At 42.9% G+C, this 20,011-nt stretch overlaps 1 protein-coding gene across 4 annotated transcripts in view; it reads left to right on the top strand.

Annotated features, from left to right (window-relative positions):
* The window catches only part of ANKRD27 (ankyrin repeat domain 27), a 53,498-nt gene extending 34,487 nt beyond the window's left edge, over positions 1–19,011 (top strand). For all 4 annotated transcript variants that reach the window (XM_079316192.1, XM_079316190.1, XM_079316191.1 and 1 more), the window contains exons 17-29: positions 584–676; positions 1,038–1,235; positions 1,538–1,597; positions 1,717–1,836; positions 5,290–5,334; positions 7,967–8,089; positions 9,854–10,051; positions 11,129–11,248; positions 11,736–11,897; positions 14,762–14,870; positions 16,331–16,412; positions 16,941–17,013; positions 18,738–19,011. In XM_079316192.1, coding sequence (XP_079172318.1) covers positions 584–676; positions 1,038–1,235; positions 1,538–1,597; positions 1,717–1,836; positions 5,290–5,334; positions 7,967–8,089; positions 9,854–10,051; positions 11,129–11,248; positions 11,736–11,897; positions 14,762–14,870; positions 16,331–16,412; positions 16,941–17,013; positions 18,738–19,004 — 1,650 coding nt within the window. In that variant the 3' untranslated portion in view covers positions 19,005–19,011. The remainder of the gene's footprint in view (positions 1–583; positions 677–1,037; positions 1,236–1,537; positions 1,598–1,716; positions 1,837–5,289; positions 5,335–7,966; positions 8,090–9,853; positions 10,052–11,128; positions 11,249–11,735; positions 11,898–14,761; positions 14,871–16,330; positions 16,413–16,940; positions 17,014–18,737) is intronic.
* Positions 19,012–20,011: the final 1,000 nt, after the last annotated feature.

Raw genomic sequence — 20,011 nt, 5'->3', positions numbered from 1 at the left:
TTCTAGTGCAAGGTTTTCAGCCATTTTTAATAACCAACTGGCAGCTCTGCATACCTGATAATTCATCCACTTTATTAATACAAATTTCCAATACATAATACAAATGGTGAGCATCTCTGCTCTTGAGATAGAACAACCATTGCAATTACTGGACTGAGTTAAATGCTTCACCCTGTGTTTAGGATAGACTGTGTAACTACAGTACTTTTTGTCTACTTGAATTTCATATATGTGATATTCTTCAATTAGCATTGTTGAAATTAAGCTATGTCTTAACTGGCTTGCATAGGTTCTTGAAATGTGAGTTAGATTATGATGTGAATATATTGCAGTGTTTGCTGCAGTAGAGAATTCATTTTTTTCAATTAAAAATCTGCATATGTAAGAGGAGACTTTTTGATTGTCAGGGTAGGGCACAAACAGTGCTGCAGTGCCAAGAGGGTGGTGTCTGAAACAGGAGGCAGAGCTAGTGTCTCCTGAAGTGCTTCATCATGCCAGAACCCTAAAGGAATCTGCAGAGCAATAATTGTTTGTCCATTAATTTTTTAGTTACTTAAATGTCTACTTTTGTTTTTCCTTTAAGCTGCTTTTATTGCACTACAAGGCAAGTACTGATGTTCAGGACAATAATGGAAATACTCCACTTCATTTAGCCTGCACTTACGGTCATGAGGATGTAAGTAATTGTTTTGTAACAAACCAAATGGGCATTCTACTGCAATGGAATTAAACTGATGCAAATTAGCACTAAACTTACGTATTTTAAAAATGAAATAAAAATATTTGAAGGCTAAATTGTTTAATGCTCTAAATAAGGACTTTATTTGGTAGTTCATAGCAATTTTTAATGTGAGTTCACATTAAAGATAGTGCTTTGTAAATGTAGTTATTTAACTCTTTATTTAATGACACTGAACCACTAAAGATTGCTCTTTAGGTAATGAGCAGCAGTAAAAACAAACCTTTTAGGATTGTTCCTGTTGTCTGAACTGAGACACAACACTATAATTTATTGATGGCTTTCCTTTTCTTCCCAGTGTGTGAAGGCTTTAGTGTATTATGACGTGCATTCCTGCAGGCTGGATATTGGCAATGAGAAGGGAGACACTGCTCTGCACATTGCTGCTCGCTGGGGCTACCAAGGGATCATAGAGGTGCTCTTGCAAAATGGGGCAAACCCAGAGATTCAGAACCGCATGAAAGAGACTTCCCTGCAGTGTGCACTGAATTCCAAGGTATTTATCTTCCAGCCTGATTCTTTCTGATGCAACACCACAGAGGTGTAAATGTTCACTGCTAATAGGGTTTGCTATTAAAGAGAAAATGTTTGTTTCACTCTGAGGAAGAAAGGTCCCATTTTAACTCCAGCAGCGGGAATACACTCTGTGAGATAGAACATGAACTTGTAAATGGGTTCTTTTAATCTGCCCAGTCATAATGTGTTACTAATTATTAGGTTGTCAACTAATTTGTGTTTCAGTCAGTAGGTTCCTCTGTAAGTGGAGTTACATTGGTTCTCTTTAATATTTTTATGCAGATTTTGTCGTTGATGGAATTAAACTACCTAACGTTTGAGAGAGGACAGAGTGCTTCTGAGGTAACAGCCCCTGCAAGTTGATAAACTGTTTCTTGCCTACACTTAACCTCCTTAATTTGATATTTAACCTTTTCTGGTTGGTTGTTTGTTTGATTTTTATGTTTTTTCCCAACTGCAAGTCACCGCTTAGGTCTCCTCAGCACTCAGCAGAAACTTTCAGCAGAGGATCATCTGTCTCAAGCCTGTCATCAGCATCAACTGATATAAGGCAAGAAGAAGCAAAAAACAATTATAAAGAGGTAAGACTGAGATACAGGTTTTGACAGCAAGCAAAGTGAAGGAAGCTGGAAGAGTGATAATTTGCCATAGTGTTTTAAAGTGCTTCTTCTGGAGTAGCCTCTGTCTAGTTTGGAAATTGGTAACTGCTGTCCTCAGGGACTTGTCATCTCAGTACCTGAGCACTTATTTTGTGTGGTTTCAACTGCTCTGTTGGTTATTTCTGAGGAAAAACTGACACCATCTCTGAACTAGTTGTTCATGTTAATGAAGCTGACTATCTAATTTGAGAATTTGTTGAGATTTACCAAAGTGCAGTGTCAGTCAGTGCCCCAAGGACCTGGCTGTCCCATGCAGGAATTAGGTGCCACTGGTAACTTACAAAACCTGTCAGGAAAAAGAGACTAGTACAGGTATTCTGGCAAACAACAAACTGTAATGTTAAAATATTATTTCAAAATAGGCATGGGAACCAATTTTGTAACAAGTGAAGAAGTACAGACTATATATTAAATATTTTGCATGTATGTGTTTGCTGATTTTGCTCTGTCCACACTGGATGGCATGCTCTGATTTTTTTTTTCCTGTGGGTTCTCAGATCCACACTTTATTACCCCTTTCCAAGACTGTCACACCACCACTCATTCTGATGCTTCTTTTTATTTTTCCTAGTCTGCCTATTCTTTTTTTTCCAGTTGATCTCCTAAGTATTGTTTCTCTCAATATCACCACTACATTCAAATTCTTCCTTTTCCTGCTATTAAAAGCTTCTTCTCTTGCCAGAAGTTTCAGAACATTGAAAAAACACAACAAAGCCAATTTTGTCTGGACAATATGATTTCACACTTGAGTTGCTCTATGGGAGGCTCAGTGTAGGGCTGTACCTCTGTGTTTGTACAGAGTCAAGCACTCTAAATAAGTTCTCCTCGTAGATTGAGGATTTGTTTTTTCTTTGAAGGAACAAATATATCACACCCAAGTGCTAAGACTGTAGTTCAGACCAGGGAAAAAGATTACAAACTGCTTATACCTGAGGTCCCTGGGGTTAATGAGCTTCTCTGTAATCCAGCTTTAGTTCATTTCTGTTTGCCAAGTTTCACCTGGGCTCTCTGCTCAGAGGTAAGAGCCTGATGCTGGGAGAGCTCCATGAAGGAAATAATCTGGAAATAATGGGAAAGTGCTATGATCAGTTTTCCCAGATTTCAGGGTTTGCACATTGGATTAAGGGGATCCAATTAATCAATACTCTTAAATGAGCCAGTGATAGTGGTTTGTTTATTATCACTGAGAAAAGAGAAAGTGAAAGAAACAGGATTGTAAATTTGGGACTTGCTCTGTTGGAACTAAAATCTCCGTGAACAGTTTCTGTTCAGAAGATGAAAAACTGGCCATGCAGGTGAATTGTAGTAGATTTGTTACTTCTGTTTTTACTTTAAAGGAAGGTTCTGTTCCATGGCAGAGGGAGAAAACAAAGTGGAAAGATGGAGAAATGCATGTAGCAGACATTTTGCCCTAAGTGCCTTTAATAAATTATCTATAAGCTGCATAACAAATGTTGTACCACTGCTGGGGCCTAAGGCAGCTTTTAGTACTTTAAGAAAGTTGTTATTTTTGGAAAGAAATTATCAGAGCTAGTGGGTCACTGCTATTACTGTTAGGCATCTTGTATGACATAAGATGACTCCTGAAAAATCCTTAAGACCTTTACGTTCTCCTGTGACATTATTCTGTATGGTTAGGGGAAGTTTAGGGGAAGCACAGACCTCCCTAGTGTATACAGTCCATTTTAGCTGTATATGTACAGAGATTGGGATGCAGCTTACCCAGCTTCTGGAAGACAGTTGTCTTCACTTCAAACATCTATTTTCCCTCCTTAGTCAGTGGAGGGAAGTTAACTCCAGAGAGGAGTTAATCTCAGACATGCTTAGTTTGACCTGAGTTGCACTCAGGTGTTATTTGTTGGTTGCATTCTGTTCTGTAGTTACCAGAGAGGGAGTTTAAATGCCTGGCTGAGATTTAGAAAGCTGACTTTCAGGCATTCAAAGGTAGGAAAGAAAAAGGAAAGAATCACAGATTTTGCCTGGAGTGACCAGTGCATAACTTCAAGGACCTTCATCCTGTATTAGAAAGGCAGTAATAAAACCAAACTTAGCAGAGTTCCTCAGAAGAGATAAAAATGGAGAGATTTCATCTGGCCTCTTGTCTTTCAGCTGTTTGTGTCCTGTTCTTCATCTAAAACCCTGAATAAAGAGATCAAAGCAATAAAACACCAACTTCAGTCTCATTCTTCCTTGTTTGCCTTGCCAAACACCACTGGCACACTCAGCAAGGTGGTAATTTCCATGTGAAGGTTGAAATGTAGCTGAGGCTGTCACTCCATGGCACCTTCAACTTGCAAGGTGTTCCTTCCTATTGAAACAAGTATGCTTACACAGCAGCATCTTTGGTGATTCTAGCACAGTGGTGGAATAATTTGCTATAATGCTGAAACAGACTTTCACAAAGCTTATTAAATGATTCTTGACACTCTGCAGAGCCAGGTGAGTTGTGAGAGGACTGATGGACTCTCCCTGCCCTTTTGCTGGCACCTTTCCCATTCCTATCAGGTTGGATCTCAACTTCTTCATGTGAGAGTAGAGAATTAGAGAAGTGAAGAGACAAGTTAATCTCCTTTCACAAGCAACCTGAGGGCTCAGGGGAATGGTACCAGTGCTCTGCAGAGCACCTTCCACCTCTTCTTCCCTCACGTGTCTCTTCTCCCCCATCAGAGCTCGTGGACAGGAGAGCACCTTCACCCTGGCTCGACCTTACACTTAAATGGGCTAATGCTGGTGCTTGTCCTAGTGCATACCCTTTAATATTTATACCTTTCCAGATTTTAAGAAAACTGATTTCATGCTTACGGTCAAGTTAGATTTATAAATATTTACTTTTTAGCACAGGATTAAACCAGTTATCTACAGATGTAAAAGTAACAATTAGAAAGCCTTTTTTTCATCTTAAAATGTTGTTTCTCATAGCACAGTGAAACCTGCCATCCTTTGTATTCCTGGTAGCATAGAGTAACTCAGCAAGAGTCCAAACAGTATTAGTGTATATTAGGGTAGGAATTTGCCTTTAACAGGGATTTTTAACATTAGGTTCACACAGAAATGCAGAGGGCAGCTGCTGCTGGAGCAGCATAATATATATCAGCTTACATGGCTTTGTATATGGTGGGCCACAAATCCTCAATTTAGATAAGTACTGTTTAACTAAGCAAGTCAGAGATCATCAAATGGCCACAGGCCTTGCACAGATTTTCTGTTTCATAAAGGAAGAAGGTTTTTCCTTTATAACTTTATCAATAAATATGAAATGGGCCAGCAGTAATCCTACTGCATGAGCTTAGGAGGTTAGCAAAGGACACAGGATTTTCTGTGTTCTGCTTAATACCAATACTAACAAAGCAAATAAATAATTTTCTTCATACATAGGTGGAAAAACTCCTGAGAGCAGTTGCTGATGGAGATCTGGAAATGGTGAGTGTTAATGTAGCTGTTGAATATTTGTTGAATATCTGTTGAAGTCCATTTTATCTCATTCAAATTGAGGAAGTTACATGTAAATGCTATCAAGTGGAGAATGCTTTGGGTAATAATTTCATGTAAAGAGGAAATTTAGGTGACCCTAGTCAGCACAAAGACACTATTTGTGGGACACACAATGTGTAGTTGGATTTCACTTCAGATAGACAGCTGATGTCATTCTACTGAAAAATTGAAGATGACACAAGAATCTTTAGGAGTTTTGCTTTTGGAAATGTGTATAAGGCTGTAGATTTCTTGATTTTCTTGTAGTTCACAGAACAAAACCAAAAAGCTGTGTGAGAATGCAGGTTTCATCTGCTGGGTGCATGTTTGGGAAAAACTGTTTAGGTTTGGTGTGTACCAGGAGTTACAAATGCTAATGAAGTCTCATAGAACCATCAGAAAATAGAGAACCCATATTACAAAATATGTGCCATGTTTATACTGTTTCTGTTATGCTTTATTCCACTGAGATGATAGAAATAACTTATCAGCTGATAAAGCAAAGAACTGTTCAGTTGTTGAGTACATATTATCCTAGTTTACAATGTGACTTAATATAGGTAATGATTTCCCTTAAGTGATTTCAAGAAACAGTGACCTGTACAATGGTGATATTTGCCATGTTCCTAGCCAGTGGTAAATGTGCATGTATTGCTGTTAACTTTCCACCCACTGTGAAAATCTAAACTATGTCAAGAAAATTAAATACAGTGCTAGAACTTGCTGGAAAATTAGTATCTAGCACTGCTCAATAGATACCAACAATGAAAAGCACATAGAAATCCAGTCTGTGCATTCAGATGACAGAATCACCTTATCTTTTGTGGCTTTTCTTTTCTCATTACTGGAGTTCATGTAAAGCTGTTCATAAAAGGAAAATCATCCAACTGGATGACAAAGGTTACAGATTGCATATCTATTAAAAAAACACGAGTATTTAAAAACTGACCTTTTTCTGACAGCCTAAGGTCTATCTCCATAGGAACAGCCACAGCAACCAGGTCATTAGGGCTGCTGTAGATTTTTGCTGTGCCAGCCAACTGAGCTTTGCAAGAGGAGGCATAAAAGAAGGGCTGTGAAACTGGAAGATTTTAAAAAAATATTATGATGTAATTGGCATTGTCTCAGCATAGCTACTGGATTTGGTGTTCCCCTTGTACCTATCCTGTCCAGTGGAAAGGATATGTGCAAATCTGCCACAGAAAAAAGAGCAAATCTCTTGTCAGAAATAAGTGTTGTGGAGCAGCTGAAAGGTTGGAGTGAGGGTACAGAGACTTCAGTTAATATTTTGACCAAAAATACCTTTAAACCAAGAAGACAACTACTGCACTGTAATTATAAAGAGATGGGCACAGGGGTAGTGTGTTGAGTTTTTTGGGAGACACTGGTGTCAATATGGTGGGAGCTGTGCACTGGGTAATGAGAGCAGCAGTACTGGGCTGTCACAGGAGGAGAAGTCGATTGTGAGAGCCTAGATGAGTCTGCAGGGGAGGGGGAAGTGAGGTGACACTTCTGCCCAGTTTAGTCATTTACAAATGTAGCAAGTAGTAAAGCTTTGCTGAGCTGCCCTTCCATAAACAGGCAGGCTTGAGAGAAGATTTCCTTTACTCCAGAGAACAATGTGGAATTTGCAGGGAAAGCAGTATTCTGTGAAAAACATCCCTTTTCAGGCTCAAATATGTTATCATTCAGAATCAGGTATAGGGCCCTTCCTGGCTGTCCTAGGATTTGTTGTAGCTGCATGTGTTTAAGTGGATAGACATGGATTTGGCTTTTTCCCAGAGCTCAGTGGTGAGGAGCAGAACCTGTGAGAGTAAACAAAGTGGGAGGAATGTCTCCCAAATCCCACTGTCCCCATTCCCTTGCACTAGCAGCTCTAGAGCTCTTGGCTTAGTCCAGTAGTAATAGAGACTTAATACAGTCACTGTTAATTCTGAGATGTCTTCAGTGAAATGTAGATTAATGAATTTCAAGATAAAAATGTACTGCTTAAACAGCTTTTTTTTTTTTAATTTAATGTTATGCAAAATTTACATGCTGCAAGCATCACTGTTTGCAGGTTGCATGAATATCCTGAGCCCTAAGACTTCTCTCTCTCTCAAAAATGAGCCATTGTACATTGAGGAAAAAGAGAAACTGTCCAACTCCTGAGAAGTGACAGACCTAAGGAAAGTCAGTGCCCCTGCAAAGTTTAATGTTGTCTTCATTGTCATTCCTTATGTTCTTTAAAGCAAAAGATGAAACAAAATTCACATTGATATGAGCTGGCACAAATCATCTGAGCTAAAAGGATTTGGAGTGTTTGAGAGTGGGTGAACACTGAGGTTGTGATTAGGCAGCAGGAAGTCATTTATAATTCACTTCACTTCTGTGCTTGGAGAACTTCCTAGCTGCTTTGTCAACAATAACACTTGATTTTTAAATTTGGCCTATGGGCAGCTGATGGCAGGAGGTAGTTTTGTGCTTTTCCTGAGATACTCACAAGTGTATGTTTGTTCAAATCTGACTTGTTCACATATGCAGATCTGTTAGGACAAGGAACTTCTGGACTCTATAAAGAAGGACTTGCTTTTTATGCCAGGTCCGTTATCTCTTGGAATGGGTGGAAGAAGACTTGGAAGATGAGGATGAAACAGCCAGCACATCAAAACCAGAATTCTGCCATCCCTTATGCCAGTGCTCAAAATGTGGGCCAGCACAAAAGGTTGGAATATTCATTCTGTAAAAAGAACAATTTATATTCATGGAATGTTAATTTTAGCTCTGGGGAAATAGCATCCATATTGGCCAGCACCTCTGGCTCTCTGTCTAAAAAGAAATTAGCTATATGCAGATTTTCATATTTCATCTGATGCTATGAAATGATTCTTTTTTTTTAATTGAGCTGTTGAAAATTTTGGATACAGGACCAGTGTTCATGGACTTGCTCAATGTCCAATGGATTGAGAAAGCTTCACAGTTTGCTTTTAGGATATGTGGAGTGCTGTCAGGAAGGTTTGGGCAACTTTGAATAAACTATTTTATTTTAAACTAAATTATTTTCTAAGCCTATGGTTCTCTTTAGTTTACACTGCTGCTGGCACAGCATATCTGCTTACCTGTTAGTAATCAGTCCAGCATGCAATACCTGCTAATCCCAGAATCCATGTCATGCTGATAATGTCTTTTTTTTTTAATTGCATGGCATCTTTTCTACAAGCCATATCTAAAGCCTCTTCAGAGATTAGATATAATTGCAATTACTTTGTTTTCAGTTGCAAAGATTTCCTTCCCCTAATTTAACCACACTGTGAATAGAAAGAGGCTTTACAACACTTTTTGGGCTTTTTTCGTTTGTTGTTGTTTTGTTTTGGTTTTTTTTTTAATTTTTTTTTTGTTTGTTGTTGTTGTTGTTTGGATGGGGGGGGTTTTGTATGTGTTTTTGGTTTGGTTTTGTGGTTGTTTTAAATAATGAACAATCCCAGCTTTTTGAAAATAGAAATTCCATAACTTGCCTTCCAGGAGGCATCTGAAGGTGTACATGATTGGATAAGTCATTGCAAAATAAACCTAAGTGCAAATTTTCAGTTTATTTGCTACTTTGGGTTTAACAGCACCCAGTGGGATGGCTTGACTTCTAAATTCCCCACTGCCACCACAGGTTTATTTTGCACAGGCTTGGAGTGTGCTGATGTACTTAAATGCTTCACATTCACACCGTGCTTTGTTCTCTGGTAAGGGGTGTCCCTGTGCCCCCAGGACAGAGATCATGTGCTAAAGAGCTCCAGTCCATAAATCTGCTGTGGAATTTACTTGTCTGCTGAATGAGAAGAAGGAGGAACTTGTTAATTAATTCTAACCCCTGTGTTAGGCAGGCACACTTGGAAGCACAGAATGAAAAGTTGTGCACATTGTAAATGTCAGGCAGCCACAGTTTGCAAGAGGAGTGAAAGAGGATGTTCTGTACTGCTGGGTAAACTATTCTCCAGGTGGTTTCCTTATTCTGACTCCCCAGGGAGTCAGGGCACTCTTGCTTTCAGATGAATTAAATTAATTTTACCCCAAGCTTAATGTAGCATTGAGAGGTGTTTATTGTCTGTCTCAAAGAGCACAAATATCTGTATAAATGAAAATTACTCATTAACACTGCCTCATATTCAGCTGTATAAAAACTTTCAGTTTTACTTATGTCTCAATCTGTGCTGCTTTAGCCTGTTTTTAATATCATGAATACTTTGCCTGGAATTGTTCTCCATGAAGTTATCATGTTGGAAGAAAAGAGATAACAATAAAAGTAATTTTCTGTTGAAAAATCCTACCAAGCTGCTCTGTTTAGCTGACTTTGAAGGCCTCAAATTAAGCTACAGCAGAATTTCTTGTAATGCCCATCTGCCCATTTTAAATAAACTTAGCAGGTATTAGGCTATGTCAATAATTAAAAACAAAGCAGGATTTTTGTGACAGTTTTGCTGCGTGTTTTCCTCCACAGAAGTTTTCCAGGATCTGTGCCAACGGGCTGGGGGTGAATGTTTCAAACCAGGAGGGTTTCACCCCTCTGCACATGGCTGCTCTGCACGGGCACGGCGAGCTGGCAGCGCTGCTGCTGCGCCACGGCGCCAACGCCAGCGCCAAGAACGCCCAGCTGGCAGCTCCCCTGCACCTGGCCTGCCAGAGGGGACACTCCCAGGTAATCCTGCACCTGCCCTGCCCTGGCACAGAGCTCCCCTGCCCCTGCCCTGCCACAGGGGACACTCCCAGGTAACCCTGCCCTGCCCTGGCACACAGGGAAGGCTGCCTGGGGAAACTATCAACCACACCAAACCAGGAACAGAGAAAAAGAGTTTGGCGGTTCTGGTTTTTGTTTTCAGTGTCTAAAATCCCCAGATGGAAAGGAGAACTTTGAGCTGAAATTGTTTCAGTACACACTTTTTCTTTATAAATGGCTCAAAATGCAAGGGTGTTTAGTAATTGGTTTTAATAATAAATGGTTTAATGAAAGTGGTGCAAAAACCTTCTGTCATACTTCAAATGCTTTAAACATCCTTTGTGCAGCTGAATCTTCTGTGCACATCCCTCTGTACCTTCTTCTCTAGGTTTTGCTTGTGTCTTGGTGTCTTCAGTAGCCCCACTATTAAGTACTGACTGTATTTTCAACTCTTTTAATTAAATCAAGAGCTGAGTGGAGCTTTGAGGCAGCAGATTAACTCATCCCTCCCTTCAAGTCAGGGAAGCAAAAGCAGTGAAGGAGAAGCATGAGCCATTGGGGGAGGGTGTCAATACAGGAGGGAGAGTAAATGAGATGGGAAAATAACAAACATGAAATAGCAGGGGCAGACAACCAAATGGAAAGATGTACATAAGCGGAAAATTAGGGTTTTAAAAATAATGAGCTGAAGACTGCAGGAGGGAAAAAAAGAGAATTTTGAAAATGATGAGAAGACAAAGCACTAGGGTAGCAAGAAAAACCAAGAATACAACTCAGAGTTGTAGGTTAATTCATGGGAGAGTTATACATTAGTTCATGGGGTAATTACAGTATAAAGAACTCCTTCCAAGTGTTGTGATGAGTTTGGAAAAGGGTGCTGCTGCTGTGCTGGTTTAGTTTTGATGTTTTGTTAAGTTACTGATTATATTTGTTTTTCACATACCTCGAGTTTTATTTTCTGGCCTTTCTTGTAGTTGCTTACATTTTTCTTTTTTAAAAGTGGGTGTTCACATATGAAATATTACTCAGTAAGAGTAAAGTTGTTGCTTCTTTCAATAGGTGGTCAAATGTCTGATGGATTACAATGCTAAACAAAATAAAAAGGATATATATGGAAATACTCCCTTAATTTATGCATGCCTGAATGGTCACTATGAGACTACTGCCCTGTTGTTGCAGGTAAGATCACTGAAGACAGTTTTCTGCTAGAATTTCTCACGTGACGTCTGTGCTTACATAGAATTCAGGATCAGTATTTTTAGTTATGTATTTCTCTGTCAAAAATACTTGGGAAAAGAAATAAGAGGTTTTGTTTACTTATTCCTTTCATTCCCACCCCTTCACAGATTTTAATTAGATAAATATTACCTTCCCATTGTATAAGTAACCGTTTGTATGAAACTTTTATGTGGCAGGTGGCAGGTTTTCTTGCCTGGGATTCTATCACACCGGGTTGGGGGTTTCTTAAGTACCTCCAGAGCTTGGAATATGAAATAGGTACATGCAAAAGCAAAGGGAGCCGATCCGTGGAGCAGAGGCTGTGGCACGGGGCAGTGACGTGCCCAGCAGGCTTCTGGTTGCTGCGGTGGCTCGGCCGCCTCTGGCCGTGTGCAGCTCGGCTCCCTCCTGCCCTTCTAACTCGGGTTTGTTTCGCTTTGCCGGGCAGCACGGCGCCTCCGTCAACCTCAGCAATGCCAGGGGCAACACAGCCCTGCACGAGGCCGTGGCCGGCGGGAACGAGGCGCTGGTGGCCCTGCTGCTGCGGAACGGGGCCCTGCGGCACCTGCGCAACGAGCGGAGCCGCACCGCGGCCGAGTGCGCCGAGCCCGTGAGTGAGCGGGGCTGGCCACGGCTCGGGGGGGGCTAGCAATGGCTCGGGGGGCTGGCCAGTGCTCGGAGGGGGGCTGGCCATGGCTCATGGGGGGCTGGCCATGGCTCATGGGGGGCTGGCCACGGCTCGGGGGGGGATGGCCATGGCTCATGGGGGGCTGGCCAGGGCTCGGGGGGCTGGCCAGGGCTCGGAGGGGGCTGGCCAGGGCTCATGGGGGGCTGACTGTGGCTCACATGGCTCACACTGCCCTGGCTGTGGCTCACACTCACACTGCCCTGGCTGTGGCTCACACTGCCCTGGCCGTGGCTCACACTGCCCAGGCTGTGGCTCACATGGCTCACACTGCCCAGGCTGTGGCTCACACTGCCCTGGCTGTGGCTCACACTCACACTGCCCTGGCTGTGGCTCACACTGCCCTGGCCGTGGCTCACATTGCCCTGGCCGTGGCTCACACTGCTCACACTGCCCTGGCTGTGGCTCACACTCACACTGCCCTGGCCGTGGCTCACACTCACACTGCCCTGGCTGTGGCTCACACTGCCCTGGCTGTGGCTCACACTGCCCTGGCTGTGGCTCACACTGCCCTGGCTGTGGCTCACACTGCTCACACTGCCCTGGCTGTGGCTCACACTGCCCTGGCCGTGGCTCACACTGCTCACACTGCCCTGGCCATGGCTCACACTGCTCACACTGCCCTGGCTGTGGCTCACACTGCTCACACTGCCCTGGCCGTGGCTCACACTGCTCACACTGCCCTGGCCATGGCTCACACTGCTCACACTGCCCTGGCTGTGGCTCACACTGCTCACACTGCCCTGGCTGTGGCTCACACTGCCCTGGCTGTGGCTCACACTGCCCTGGCCATGGCTCACACTGCTCACACTGCCCTGGCTGTGGCTCACACTGCTCACACTGCCCTGGCTGTGGCTCACACTCACACTGCCCTGGCCATGGCTCACACTGCTCACACTGCCCTGGCTGTGGCTCACACTGCCCTGGCCATGGCTCACACTGCTCACACTGCCCTGGCTGTGGCTCACACTGCTCACACTGCCCTGGCTGTGGCTCACACTGCTCACACTGCCCTGGCTGTGGCTCACACTGCCCTGGCTGTGGCTCACACTGCTCACACTGCCCTGGCTGTGGCTCACACTCACACTGCCCTGGCTGTGGCTCACACTGCTCACACTGCCCTGGCTGTGGCTCACACTGCCCTGGCTGTGGCTCACACTGCCCTGGCTGTGGCTCACACTCACACTGCCCTGGCTGTGGCTCACACTGCTCACACTGCCCTGGCTGTGGCTCACACTGCTCACACTGCCCTGGCTGTGGCTCACACTCACACTGCCCTGGCTGTGGCTCACACTGCCCTGGCCGTGGCTCACACTGCTCACACTGCCCTGGCTGTGGCTCACACTCACACTGCCCTGGCTGTGGCTCACACTGCCCTGGCCGTGGCTCACACTGCCCTGGCTGTGGCTCACACTGCCCTGGCCGTGGCTCACACTGCTCACACTGCCCTGGCTGTGGCTCACACTGCTCACACTGCCCTGGCTGTGGCTCACACTGCTCACACTGCCCTGGCCATGGCTCACACTGCTCACACTGCCCTGGCTGTGGCTCACACTGCCCTGGCTGTGGCTCACACTGCCCTGGCTGTGGCTCACACTGCTTACACTGCCCTGGCTGTGGCTCACACTCACACTGCCCTGGCTGTGGCTCACACTGCTCACACTGCCCTGGCTGTGGCTCACACTGCTCACACTGCCCTGGCCATGGCTCACACTGCTCACACTGCCCTGGCTGTGGCTCACACTGCCCTGGCCGTGGCTCACACTGCCCTGGCTGTGGCTCACACTCACACTGCCCTGGCTGTGGCTCACACTGCCCTGGCCGTGGCTCACACTGCCCTGGCTGTGGCTCACACTGCTCACACTGCCCTGGCTGTGGCTCACACTGCCCTGGCCGTGGCTCACACTGCTCACACTGCCCTGGCCATGGCTCACACCAGCCTGGCCATGGTTTGCAGGCAGGGCAGGGGGTCCAGCAGCAGTGCTGCTGTCACAGCAGGGCTGCACTGACTGAGCTGTGTTCAGCACTTGTGGGGGATAGTATCACTGAGATCTTGTTCCACAGCCTACAATACAAGTGATGACAGTGCCTGTGAAGCTGGTCGTGTTTCTAGAATAAGTTATCCTAGACAAAAAGGATGAGTCTAGAGAGAGTGAAAGCACAGATCTAAATTAAATTATCATTAATATCTCTGTATTGGCAGAGAAAGCAGAACAATGTTGAATGTAGGCAAATGAACACTTGAACTAGCCAGTTGCACTGGCAATGTGCCTTGTCCCACCTGCCATCTTCTGCCCTTCAGGCCTTTTGATTCCTTTTATATTGCAATAGATAATTCTGACCTTCCCCTTTATTAACAGCAATAACATTATATATAACAGTAAATGATACAGAATTATTTCACTCTTTTAAAGATTTGACACACAGCTCTTAATGTGCTTAAATGGCCTCTGAGATGGAGCTTAATTACCACAAAATTCTGTACTGACTCAATTTTAGTATGTATGTTACCATTTAAATTCAAATTGGCTTAACCATAAGTAATACAGCTTAAAATAAGGGGTCAGGACTCCAACATCATCACTGCATTACAGTGTAACTTGTGGAACACTGATTTTATCCCTACTCAGAATTATAAAATTATACAAGTTTGTTTTTATAATGAGTTATTTTATGTGTGTTGTATTGATTCATGGTAGCATTAATTAACACATTCTGCACAGACTAAAATACTAAATTGTACTGTTGTTTTTCTTTAATAATGGTGAAAATGGAAACTAAAAATCAAGAATTCAAACATCATGAAGTTGCTGGAAGCAGCACCAAGCTGTGTCCCCACATCAGCAGAGGGAGAGAAGGAGAGTGAGCAGCATGTTACTGTCAAGATAAGAAAAAAAGGTACCTGTGATATTTCCACTGATATGAATAAAAAGGAATTTAGGAATTAATGGGTGGCTATATAAAATATTTTATGTAATTGCTATATATATAATAATAGAACAGGCAATTATTTTGCATATTTATGATAGGTAACACCTAAACACCTAAAATGCTGTAACTACATGCAGCAGATTTGTACTCATGACATTGCTTCAAACTTAGTTTTCACCTGCTTTGGGGTATATGTGTGAATTTTACCTACAAAACATTTATAGGTAAAAACACAACACATTTGAGATTATATCATTAACCATGTAAAAACTGTGCATTTCAGTGCAAAACAAAACAGGTTTAAATGACTTGGGTGTCATTTATATTGTCCTAGAACAGGTCAGGGAATGACTCTTCATTAGTTACTGTCTGTCATGTTTTGGGACAGAAATGAGAGCTACAGAGGTGACTGTGAATCTTCCAGCACAGTTTGCAGAGGACTTTGAGCAAGTGGCAGGAGGTGGCACAGGGTGGCCATAAGGTGCAGTGACAGCACAGCTGGGCTGCAGAAGGGCTCCCATGCCTTGGGAAGGATGAGTTACCATCCTTTTGATTCCTTTTATCTTGCAATGTTAGCTCTGACCCTCCCCTTTTTAATAGCAATAAGATTGTCTGTAATATTCAGCCATGCAAAATTACTTCACTCCTTAAAGGATTTGGCACATGGCCCCTGTCTCAATGTGCCTAAGCAGCCTCTGAGATGGAGCTTAAGGACCACAAGATTCTCCTCCTCATCTCTCATCCTCAGCTTATGATCTGCCTTATCCACTGCTCCCATTATGCTGGCCCAGTAGTTTTGAGTGATTTTTTTCAAGTTCACTACCCTGGGGATATAAAAAAAGCTGTGTCTCCTGAGCTGGACAGCTCAGCTAAGCACCTGTGCCACCAGTACTGTAGAAAGAAAACAGCCAGGCTGCAAAGCAGGGATCAGGGAAGATGAGGAGCAGGAGTGCCCATTTCAGCATCCATGAGTTTGCAAAGTAACTCCTGCCTCCTTCCCTCACAAACATTCTGAATGCCTGGTACCACAATTAATCACAGCATGCTGATAGCTTAAATTAAGAATAGTTCTTTCAAATATTGTGAATAGTTCTAAGAGAGCAATAGAAGATAGGAGTAAGTAATACTAATAAGAGGTGGTTTAGCATTTGTGTGTTGAAATTCAGGTTGGTAAAAATTGGAACTCAGGGCCTCCAAGTACACAATTACAGTCTCTTCAGAAGCTTGGCCAGTTGTACTAATCTGAGTAAGAATGTTTATTTCTGCAAATTAAAAATTTTTTAAATTTCCAAAGATAAATCACCACTCTAATTCAAGTCAGTGCTGCTATAGTTCCATGTTAAATTTAAAATCAGAGCTGTGTGTTTTTTTAAGTCCTAAGTGTGATTCAGTTGTAATTTTAGCTTCCTGTTCTTTTAAACCCCCAGTGCATCCTAAGCCCTGTGAGGAAGCCGATGATCCCATAAGCAGACAACTTCAACTGCTCCAATCAATTAACAGATTTAACAAGTAAGCAGAGAAGCTTGCTCACACTGTGTGTTGCTGCCCATAAGCAAAGGAGAAGTGCAGCTGCTAATAAAGCCTCAGAGTGGGTCAGGGGTGGTTAGACATGGCATGGTGGTGTGACAGTGGGTGTTAGTCCTGCAGGGCTGGCACGGTCACATCCCCAGGCAGATGTTCTGGACACGACAAGCTCACTGGAGTGGTGAGGGAGGGCTTGAAAATGTATCTAAAATTGGGGTTGCACTAATACTTGGTATACCATCAGTTAAGCATTTCAGACCCAGACTGCTAAAAAATACTGTAGTGGGGTTCGCTCATTAGTTGGGTTTTGCTCATTATGTATTTAAGCCTTAATATATATTCCATTGTAAAATACAGGGAATATAAGTAGGCTGCAGTTCTGGGAAGGTGTTGTCAGAGAGCTGCCTGTCTCTGGTGAGACAGTTCCACCTTGTGGAGCTTCTGAGAGAGGCTTTTATGGAAGTCTTATGTGAAGACATTTAATTTCATTCATTTCTTTAAAATCTTCTTCAGAGAAAAACATTTACGGAGAACAATAACAAGAGATAAAAGTGTCCCTAATTTTGACTATCACTTACTGCACCAGGTAAGTGGAAATACTTGTTCAGATTATTCATGTATTACAGCAAATAGGTTAATTTGCTCTGCTGTTACTCTGGGTACATGTAAGAGAAAGTTTACTAGTGGTGGTCATTGAATCACAAAAGTTCTGACATGTTTGCCAAATTGCTCATTCATCATTGTTTGAACTTCAGTGGTGCTTCTATGACACCTCTTAAACACTTAATTCTTACTTTTAAACCTCTTATGTTTCTTACTGCAGGCTTCATCTCTGTCTTGTTTTCTGTGTCCTGTCCAGCAAAACCTAGAACAGGGAAACTCTGCAGCTTCTTGGAGCTATAGCTTACTTTGGAAAGAGATTTTTCAGTAGATCAAAATTAGAGTTTGCTTTAAGTGTGTTTGTAAGAGAAGACTGTTCACAAGGGTGACAGCAAACTGCATGTTGCATTGTCAGCTGTGACACAAATGTTTGTAATAGATTCACCTCTGCTTGGGGTGCAGTGACACCCACACCAACTGCTGGATGCTGCCTTCCCCAGAGCTTGTCCTCCTTTTGCTCCTTTACACTGGCTTTGACTCTCATTGCATCTTCTGCTGAGCCATTTCAGAACACTAAATTGCGAGAAAAATTACCTGTCAAAAAAACCCCAGTTTTTACAGGGTTAGTCCAGCAGTTGCCCAACATTAGACTGACACAGCCTTGGAAATACAGACTCTGCTGCTCATGTCATTCTGGAAAATGGGTATTCTCCCTTTTCCTACAGCCCTTAGAACGTTTGCCAAAAGCCTTATGAACACTAAATTAATTCTATAAAGCTGTAATATTTTATTAATTCTTTCTAAATGATAATATTGCACTACTTAACTTAGGATTTGGATTTTGTAAGTGCAGATCACTGAAGGCAGTATGTCATTTCAATACTGGTGTCAGAAAACTAGTATGTGACCCTGATACAAAGCACTCCAGCCCTGTTCTGGTTGTGATTTCATACTGCTGTGGCTGAACTAATTCATGAGTCCATAAAGCTCTGAATTGTTAGTGGACTTAAATGTGCATGACCTCTGTCTGCAGCTTTTCAAGATTGTTGCCATTATTTCCATAAAAAAGCTACTTTCTCCTTCATTTCTATTTTAGAAGATCTGTCATTAGCATGCCTAGATTCTCTTTATATCTCCTGGTTATTTTAACATTTGCAGAGTGGCCAGTAATCCAGGATAGCCACCCACTCTGTTCAGGAGAAACAGGAGCAGGTGTGGAAGATATGAATAGTTGGAAGGATCAAAAAGAGGCACTAAGGGGGTGGGAGGGTAAGTCTCTTCCCTGGCAGGTGACCTCTGGAAGCAGGGAAATGCCTTCAGCAGTACCTGGGTGACTTTGTTACTGCTTCCACTTTTCTTCATAGTAAAAGAAATGGCTGTTAATTTCAAGTGCATTGAGACTTGCATTACAAAAGGTGTTTACAAGAGTTGGGATGATGTTGGGAGAGTGAGGTGAAAATAAGTTTTGGAATGTCTGTTTTTAGATCTGGTACTGATGTGTGTGTAGCCTGGGGTAGGTTGGCCTCTTGTTTTCCCATATGTAGCCCAAATATAATTACTGTCTTACAAAGTATGCTATTTTAAATCTTGGCTGTGTTCTCAGTGTCATGAAATTCACGTGATAATAATGTTCAAGAAACAATATATTAATTTTCCTTCCTAATGAAGAACATAGATAAAGCTTTTAACGTACCATTTCTCTCTCCTCAGATGGCTATTAAAAGCTTTGATAAAAGCAAATTAAAATCTGTTGGAATGCTGGACCAGAGCACAGTTCAGGTGACTGAGACGGGGTGCAGTGGTGAGTTTGTGGCAGACGATGACACGGCAGCTCCTCCCAGGAGTAAATTGCTGCAGCGCAGACACACGGTGAGTGTGGCACTGCCAGCAGAGGGCAGCGGCAGCGGCTCGAGCAGCCCTGCAGAGCCAGGGGCGCCGCGGCCCCAGGACTGCCACGGCTCCGTCTCGGATCACTGACAGGAGCACGGAGCTGAGGAAGCTGGTGGGAATTGCAACAGCCCTTCCCTGTGTGTCGGTGCCCCAGCTCAGAGCAGGCACAGGCTGACTCTGCAGCACAGCTGCAATGTTCTGGCACCGGGGGCCTGACTCCTCTGTCCATGTTGGAGGTGACCACGCAGCCAGGTGATCTCACTGACAGGGACATAATGAGATGAAGACAGCAAAATTACTTTCCTATTCTATTCAGCACTCATTAAAAAGTTCTATGTAACAGTAAACCAAATGAAACCCTTTATTGTATTTTTCAGCCACCTGCTTTGTTTTAAAAGTCTTTAAATAATTTTTGCATTTTCAGTTATCACTACATTCAGAATTAAATATATTTATATATATAAAAAAGATATATTGGATAACAAGGTATTTATTGCCAGAGGTAATTGAAATGTCTCTATTTTTATTGTAATGTTACAAACCATTATAGCATATATTTCTGTATATTTCAGTAGTTGGGCAAACAATAGTCCATAACATCTGCATTATTAATGTGAAGGGATGTAATCCTTGCTAATCTCTCAGCAATGCTTCCCTGTAGTGGAGCTGCAATATCGAGTTCTTACAGAGGAGCCAAGATACTGGGGAAAAAGTGGAGAGCCCTTGACAAAACTAAACTTTGGAATTGCTATTCACAACCTAATAAAAAAGCAGAAGCACATGGTACAAGGGCACATACAATTAGGTTGCTTTTCCCCTCCTCTAAAGCAAGTAATGCAAAAATGCACAAGTATTCATGATTCTGAACTTAGACAACATCCACAGACAAAACTGCTTCAGAGCCTGCTCTGGACTGCTCCTAAAAAGGTGCAATTCCCATTATGAAAGGTACTTCTCACATCAGTGAGCACTGGTTGGAACAGGCCAAGTCCTGTCCCATTCCCAGGGGTGGTCACTGAACTGAAAGCTCACAGGGAACTGCCAAGTGGCTGCTTAGATCCGAAGTTTATTTTCTACTGTTCGGTTATGGGAGG

Source organism: Erithacus rubecula, assembly GCF_903797595.1.
Source record: "Erithacus rubecula genome assembly, chromosome: 12".
Classification (NCBI taxonomy): Eukaryota; Metazoa; Chordata; class Aves; order Passeriformes; family Muscicapidae; genus Erithacus; species Erithacus rubecula.
The sequence above is the reverse complement of the archived record's forward strand: the minus strand, read 5'-3'. Positions and strand labels throughout refer to the sequence as shown.